This window comes from Mercenaria mercenaria, chromosome 3 (assembly GCF_021730395.1).
Source record: "Mercenaria mercenaria strain notata chromosome 3, MADL_Memer_1, whole genome shotgun sequence".
Taxonomy (NCBI): Eukaryota; Metazoa; Mollusca; class Bivalvia; order Venerida; family Veneridae; genus Mercenaria; species Mercenaria mercenaria.
The window spans coordinates 98,517,519-98,526,740 of NC_069363.1; the positions used below are offsets into that span (position 1 = coordinate 98,517,519).

A 9,222-nucleotide genomic window follows, 5' to 3' on the forward strand; every position below is an offset into this window, starting at 1 on the left:
TTGCAAATTTAATATACAATCGATACAAAGGGGGACATTTTCCACCGTCTCCTGCCACAATGTGTGCACTGGCTTGTTTAGACGTGCTCACGGTGTAATTGGAGGTAAATGGCCATTTAAAGAAGTCACAGATAGGGTGAAGAGCCTTTGTGTGCAAGATTTAAGATAAACTGATATCTGACCGCCGTATTCATACATGGTTTTAAATGACATTGGCTCGGAGCCGATCGTCTGCCTGCTGATGACGTCATGTTAACATTATAAACAATTCGCGCGTGCTTAAAATTCTGTGCGAAATGTATCATGTATTGCAACAATAAACCCAAGTGTTGCAAATACCGCAAAGTCAAAACTTTAAAAACTGCAATAAAGTAAAGCTTGTTTCTAAATTATGCCAAACAAATCAAAACAAAATAGACTACGGCTGACCACAAATATGTTCTTACTTGTCCACTAGAATGTTTGATTGAAAGCAAAGCTTAGAGGAGTAGTTATGAAAATTAGAGAGAACATGTTTACAAAGCTGTGTAAACACTTTTAATTATAATTGTAATACACAATAAAGAACTAACACAGTAAGACGAAAATACTTTAATATCTTACATGTTGGCAGTAAAAATTTCTTCAACGTGTAAGAAAGGTCTTTTGAATGTTGTTAACAGTCACTAGGATAGTATCTGAAACGTTTTGTGCAATAAATTAGAATGATACATAGTTTTTTATAACACGGAAAACCGCCCGGATAGATGATAATGCTGCAATTTTAGCATTCGAGACACCCTGTAGAAATTAAAATTGTACTGAAGAAAATGTGAAGGTAATTCACACTGAATGTTTCTGATAAATAAATAATCAAAGTATATTTATGTAATCATCTGTAAGGGAAAAAAAACTTAAAATATTCATATTTCTTGCCTAAAACTTAAGGCCTATATTCCAAATTTGCAATTTTCTTTTATAATTATTATAGTATTAATGATGATAATAATAATAATAATTATTGTTATTATTATTATTATTATTATTATTATTATATCAATTGTCATATGTGATGAAAGTATTGAAATAATAATGTTAATGAATGTATATCATTTATATTTTACCATTCGTCTTATAATTATTGTACCATAAGAATTTTTTCTACGAATGCATTCCTTTATTTACTTAATATTATTTATATAATTGTTAAAAATGGCCATACATTGTATTTAGACATGCAATTAACGGCTAATAAAAGGTTTGTATTGTTTTATTATCTGACGCATAAAACAAAAGAACTCAACAGTCAAGGTAAAAGCACTTGTTAAACCTATCTAGTCTATTTAGTCCTCTATTCAGAAGAGAAAGATTTTGAAAATGTAAACATTTGTAATTATTATAATAGCGCATTTAAATCGGCAGCGTTTTTTACTGGCCGTTTGTAATTTTGTTATATTGTAACAAGGACTGAACATGTCGTGAAAATAAAATGCACATGTTTCGTGAGAAAATTTACTCTTTGGTACAATTAAACTTCAATCAATCTCTATTAGTATCAAAAGGTATGATACATCTATAGAAAAGTTTTCTACATTTTGGAGATAAGTAAATTGTATGTAAAATACAGGTATAGTTTTCCGGTATAGGGTTACACCCGAAATATGACCTCTGTCATTTACTGACGATTTGGGTCTGATAATAACATGATTATATACTACATGTGGTATTTTAGAGGTTTTGAAATTTCCAATTAATCGTATGAAATTATTAAAAATGGTTAAATCTCAGACATTGATAGATCATTTATTTCAATCATTTTGTATGTTCCGTTGTTGTTTTGCCCATTAAACTTACGAATTACACACATTAACATTACATAACATTAAGAAATCCATATCTCTTTCATTTGTCTGAAGGTATTGGTTATAAATCTGACTAAATAACAGTTTTTATGAAATTAAATTATTTCAGCTTACGCCTACACAACGCTTGTTGAATATGATAGCTGAAATAAAAAGTGTAAAAATGTTGTAAAACCGAGGTTTACTTTAGTTTTTTCTTCAACGTTAAATACAGATTTTACTGACTTATTGTTGGATTAATAGATTATCATGAATAGGTGGCGAGGGGATGATCAATGAGGAGAAGTTATAAAGTTGAAGATGCAATTTATAACATTTTTCAGGACTTAAATGATACTGAAACCATTCACGAGAAACTATTTGTCCTAAACTTTTATAAAAAAAAATCATGATCCTGAGGAATCACAGTAATGCAGCCAAATTTAGTGACTTAAATGATACCAAACGCCTAATTTAGTGTCTCATAAATTATACATAACGCTTAAATATTAAAAACAAGAATATAGATACTTCTGTAAAGCAGCCAATTTTAGTGACTCAAGTTAAAAGAGAACGCTTTACTGGTAGAGTATAAATACTGCAGTAATGCAGCCATAGTGACTCAAATTGATACATAACGCCTAAATGTCAAAGAGTATAGACACTTCTGTTAGGCAGCCAAATTTACTGACTCAATTTAAAATAGAACGCCTTACTAGAAATGTATAAATACTGTAGTAATGTAGCCATAGTGACTCAGATTGGTACATAACGCCTAAATGTTAAAAACAAGAGGATATATACTTCTGCTAGGCAGCCAAAGCAGTCATAATTACTCACTCAAATAAAAACATAATGACATAATGCCTAACTATTAAGGACGACGAGAGTATAAATACTGCTCAGTTAGGTATTAAACTAAACGGCCATAATACAAAGAATATAATGGTGTTATAGTGACGCGTTTTAATAAATTGTCTAAATTAACGCAGTGGCCATTGTTATTAATCGCCATTTGTTTTTTAATTATCCCAGTACAGCATAAATCCGCGTTTTAAAGGATAAAAAGCGTTTAAACATTTTCTTGGTTTTTGCAACGGTTTGGTTTTTGCAACGACTTGACGGCCTTTAAGGCGATTTGCCGATTTGGTTTTGGCAATGCTTTTGGTATATGAACAAAATCACATTCTGAATGTATAACTGCACATATTAAATAACAGTTTTCATTTTTGTTAGCATATATGATGTCAAAGTGTTTTATGGTGAATTTAAAAAGTCATCGCCTCTTTAAAGGGTCGCTTGAAGAAAGCGTAGATAGATAAAGACTTCGCAGACAAATCCTAAATTTAAGTGACAGGAAGTCTTGCGTTATTTTTTAAAACTGCAAAACATCACGTGCTGTTGAAGTGTAAGCAATGATGCAAATTAAATGCACATGTTACAGTGCTTATCAAACAATTACGTCAATGGAAACATGTTGTGGCAATTGAGAAAAAAATGAGTTAATCGACCAAAATCTTGAGACAATGTTTAATCAGATGTTTCTAACATGATACAATACATTGAGTGGCCAAATATTAATGGGAAGGTATTATCCAATAAAAATATATATCAAGTACCTAGACGTGCATTCATTGTTCCTGCAACATGTTGTTTAATTCTATGGAATTAAAATCGATCAAGACGAATGCTTGTCTTGGCGGAAGTCTTAAAACTGCTTTCTTTAAATAGTGTTTCTTATCTTGTTCCTCATATTACAAATGACTTGCATCTGGCGGTACGATGTGTAATTAATTGCTTATTAATTATACAGAATAGTTAACTGTCAGGTTTTTATGTAATAACATGCATACGATACTTTATTTTTTTGAGGTACATTTTTTATATAATTGTTTGAGCATCACTCTGCTCCATGTGTATTTGATGGGCTCGATGTTGCTTTAACATCTCGATATGTCATAATTATTAAGAAAACTTTAACAAGAAAAGCAGAGAAAATTAAATCATATACACTTTCCAAGTAATCATATACATTATTATATAGACACCAGCTGCATAATATACATCTTATAACATGTACTTCCATGAATTATTGAAGAAACAGTGATATATATTTCGTAATTTTAGTAAAAAAATATCAAATATATTTGTCCATTGTATTGAACAACAAAGTGAGTAAAAATTTGGTTGAAACATAAGAAGATAGAAAATAAAAACAAGAAATGTGTTTTCATTCGTGAACCCATGACTCGTGGTTATACTATTTGTGAAATTATTGCATATTATGTTCATTTAGCAATTACTTTTAAACCTGTGTATTTTTAACAGATTCCCTTAACATTAACATGACTACAAAACACTGTACAATACTAAAAGGTAGAAATACAAATAAAATGTTACACGTGTAAACCACAAAACAAACAGACCATTAAACAATATTATTTACAATAAGTTTATTTCTTATAAATATTATATACATACAGAGCTCTATATTTGCTTATATTTTACTTACTGCTGCTAAACATCTAAGGTGTTTTTTACGATTTGTGCATAGTTAACATGTGCATTTAAATTACATTGTTTTTCCCTTTATGTTTGTTTTCTATTTTGTTTTCGCTTTCTCTGTTCAAGTACTAACAAACACAATTACCTTCAAGATTTGTCTGTAAGCGAGCCTCTTGCTACAAGATAATATAACTGCTTATTATTCTACTATAAATATTTCAATATTTTCATCTTTCGAAAACTTGAAAAGTGTCCGCTGGCCCAAATAACGTTTATGTCATGATGAATCGTCTTTATTTTTTATTGAGTTGATAATTTTCTGCAAATTACTGTTAGTTTATCGTCTCGTGGTGTGTATAATCTGAATTTACCCATCAGGAAACTGGTAACGCGACACCAACGAGTGCCCATTTGCCGGCGAATCGTTCCTACATTTTCATTGGTCGTTTTACGGGTAACTGACTGATTGAAGAGCAAATGTTGAAAGCCCATTTACAAACGCAAATAAAGGTGAAAAAGTAAATAAAGCAGAAAGGTGGTGATAATTGAATGCTATTGAATGGTGGGAGGTGTCACTTGATGTCTTGCTGATGTCTTGTGTCAAAATAACAGTTTAATATGCGATTTTAAATCGTACACTTTATCATTTGGTCTTTTGGCGAGATCATATTCGTGTGCGGTTTTCACAGCTTTCGATGGTTAAATGATTAGTAGCATTAACTTAGCTTCAAATAAAAATTTCATTCCATTGTATACGTGCTGATACAATCATACACTGTTTAAACACTTTAGAGCATATAAAAATTACTATTCTGTGTTTTTTGTGATTTTGAAGTTGAGAAAATGTCATCATCGTCCGATGACGAGAGAGGACAAGCTGAAAACACGTCGGAGCCAAATGGAGGAGATGGAGTTTTTATGAGGTCTGCGTCCGACAGGTATCCACGAACACCAAAATGTGCTCGATGTAGGAACCATGGTGTCGTGTCAGCTCTGAAAGGACACAAACGATATTGTCGCTGGAGGGATTGCATGTGTGCTAAATGTACCCTCATTGCAGAGAGACAAAGAGTCATGGCGGCCCAGGTGGCTTTGAGGCGTCAACAAGCGCAGGAAGAGAATGAGGCTAGGGACATGGGCGTGTTGTATGGACCATCAGGCCTTCTACAAATTAACCCTGAATGTGCAACTCTATTTCCTGATGCTACCAAAGTACTAGACTCTACAAAAGCAAGACATGATGTAGATGTAACAGCAGAGAGACCTGCAGATGACATGCCAGGTAAAATTGCTACTTTTCTCTTAGAACTTACTTGATGTAGACGTTATTATTACTGTATACATAATTTAGCTCGTCGTTTGTTTCTAATTTTAAGCTTTATAGAGTATGTAATAATTTCTGCCAACTCTATTTACTGATTATTGTCAGCTTTTGCCGCAAATAATTTTATAACAAAAAGCATGAATGTAGTTGATTCATGAAACAAATATATACTCGTTTTTGTTGATATGTACATTGATGGAAGAATTATATTATTTATCCGCATGCACATCTATTTTTAAGCTCAGTTAATTATTCTAAGGCCAGATAGTGTGTGTAATTCTTGCAATTTTACGGGATACGTATATTATTTAACTCTAACTAGCATAACACCAATAAATTTCTTATATCTGTGTTTATAATTATGCAAAATAGGTAAAACATTTGAGTTTTGAATGACAAATGTTTTAGGATAACATTCATGCTGCTGTTAACTTCTCAGTTTTGTTAAAACGCATGCCATTTTTTGAGGCACTAAATTGTCATAAAATCCGTTGGTATGCTGATGTACTTCAAAATAATAAATTTAATATTTGTATTACAATCAACGTTATGAATCTCACAAGCTGAATCCTTTGATGTAAATTGTCACAGATAAAACCCTACTATTTTTCATTCCTTTTGTATCCTGTGACAGCCTTTGTCTGGATTTGTTTTGCCTATTTGAAAGACTGCCCCTGTTTTCTTTTTGTTTTGTTTTTTATTTTAGCTAGTTTTTTTTATAAATACTGAACAAATTGTGCTTCGTCCCGTTGTTTTACTTTTGAATACAGCTAGTAATATACAAATGTATTTTCCCATTTCCGAAATATTTCTATGTAATACAATCACAACTGAATATTTCTTTCGGAAAAATCTAAATACATTAGATATTAACTAGAGTGTAAAATTTATTTTAAAAGGTATGTTTAATTAAACAGATAAAACATTAAACTTTTCAATCCTAAGTTATAACAGTTGACATGAAACAAATTTAACATAATTGAACATTTTTATTAAAATCTTTTTACAATTCAATGAAAGATATAAAAATACATATTTAACACGCTCACAGATTTTCATTTTCACTCCATCAAGATAAACAGGTAGAAATTTAAAAAAGACGTCTGTAAAATATATCAAATTGTTTAAGCTACAAAAAGGTGCACTGAGAGGTAATGAAAATGGTTAAGGATGACTTGCAATGATTAGAAGAGTTGACTGTGATAGAGATGTGGGTGATAACTTTGAAGACTTAATTGATACAAATGTCAACCTAAATACTGGTGGCGACACATAATGACACCACATAACGGTTCATAATTACTAGAGACGAGTAAAAAGGAAACAAAATATTTAGACGTAAAATTTTAAGTAAGTGTTAAGAGTCACTAGTGAAAAAAATAAAGTTATTCTTCCCAGTTTAGTTCAGAGTTCAATTCTGCCTAGCTTCATGTCGACTAAGTAACTGATTTCTCATAAAATCAGAAACTCTCTCTATATATAAGAGTAATTTGTTAAATTCCATGCATTTTAAAAATACTTAAATGCTCGATTATGTTGTTATAGTATCAAATTTCGACGCAAATATTTATAGGTGTAAAAAAACTTAGAGAATAACTGCAATGTTACTTTAAGCTATAATATTAAAATTAGTTTTAGAGAAATATTAATTATCTTTTAGATATGTAATATTAACATTACAAATGCCAAAAATTGTCTTTAAATTACTTATTTGTTAATGTTTTATTACTGAACTAACACAAAGTAATTTTTAAAATAAATATGTCTCAAGTTAAAGCCCTATGCATCTTATGATGTGAACCAGATAAAAATAAAACTCTCGCTTCAGGGAAATGTTACTTCATATGTGAATCCTTTGTACACGTATTAAATGACCAAATGATAGACCGATATTACATTCTTGATAGATTTTACAAGAGCGTTTGAAATATTTTAGCAAACGATTAAGCAAATACTTATTTCAAATTTCCTCATTTTTTTCTATCATGTATGAACTTAACTGAATATTTTGTAAAACGTTGCTTTAGTAACTGAACAAAAAATTGTCATTGTCTACTTACAGCTGCCAAGCGACAAAAACTTGAGAGCAGGAAAGAGGAGAGTGGTCGACTGTCGGCGTCTTCAGATGACTCTAGATCTGTTTCACCTTCGTATTCTGACGACAAACGCTGTCATGATAACACACGTGCATCTCCTATTCAGCATTCGCCATCCGCATATGATGACATTGCAACATTCTATGAACGGAATGGCAGACTTTCTGAAAATTGGGTTTTAAATTTAGCTCAAAATTCTTCAAAGAAACAACAGCATCCTATAGACATGCTCTGTAGAATATTTCCACACAAGAAAAGAAACGTTTTAGAACTTATTTTACAAGGTTGTGGAGGTGACACGGTGCAAGCTATAGAACAAGTTTTAACCACACAAAGAGAAGAAGAAAAAAACACCCCTGGTTTGTTATACCCTTCCAATCCGGCATATCCATCGTTATCCACTCCATTGCAGAATTCAGTATTCAAGTCAGCATTTTCTCCGATTTCATCTCTCAGTGCTGCAAACACTCTGAACACTATGCGGTATGCGTGGGGTGGAGCAGCTGGACGTGGTCTCGCCATGACTATGCCTTATTCTCACCTGATCCCAGGGCTATCAATGGCACCAACGTTCGGGTATGGCACAATGGGTCCTGCTGGAGATAAATTGTCTCCTTACAGTATGTACCCGTTCTGGACCACGAAACCCTTCTCAAGCAAAGAGGTTGAAAAGACTTCTGGCTGTGTAAGTGACTAAATCACTGATGTTTGTTTGTCCTTTAATAAACTGAATGCAGAGCAGTGTTCATATGTAAATAGATACTGACGGAAACGGAATATATGAGTCAATGTTTAAAAAAAAGACAAAAAGACACAGAATGTTTTGGTTGTTGCTAGTTTTAATTGTTTTTTTTATTTTTGGCTATCAATAAATTGTAAAATATTTGTTTATGAATGTTCATTTAACTAAAAACAAATGTTTATAGAAACATACAGATTTTGAAACGAATAATTCTGATAGTTAACATAAAATTTCCTTCAGTTTTTGTTCCATATAGTGTACATGTAAAAGTGTTTGCGGATGCATGTGGCTGAAAATTATAACTCAACGTCAATATTTATGCCTGACATAATTTGAATGTCTGTTGTTTCTGGTGTATGTATATATGTTGGTACAAACTGTGTGTATATGTCTATTTAATTATTTAATTATTGTTGCATTGTTTTACTTAGTATTCCTGAATGTAACACAGCATTTAGCACTCTCACAAATAAAAAGCAATTGTCTGAATAGTCACGTTCTTTTTTTATTGAAACATAACAGGATTTTGTTGTAAAATTACTAGATATATTATATGTCTGTATATATATATATTTAGTAAATTTCCTAACGCGTGTCACGGTTTTGCAAAGCTAATGTGGTTAGAGTAGTTGAGTGTTTGCACAGTATATATAGTATACCAATTTACTAAAATAAAGAATACATTAGAGAGAATCTCCAGTGAAAATGGACTTTTTAACTGAGAAATTTAAGAAA

General features: G+C 31.5%; 1 protein-coding gene across 1 annotated transcript; it reads left to right on the forward strand.

The window, feature by feature from the left end:
• The first annotated feature begins 4,872 nt into the window (after window positions 1-4,872).
• On the forward strand, window positions 4,873-8,976 carry LOC123523906 (doublesex- and mab-3-related transcription factor A2-like). Its single transcript, XM_045301658.2, has 2 exons — window positions 4,873-5,607; window positions 7,712-8,976. Exons 1-2 carry the CDS (start codon window positions 5,169-5,171, stop codon window positions 8,440-8,442), a joined length of 1,170 nt encoding a protein of 389 aa, XP_045157593.1. The 5' UTR covers window positions 4,873-5,168; the 3' UTR covers window positions 8,443-8,976.
• Window positions 8,977-9,222: the final 246 nt, after the last annotated feature.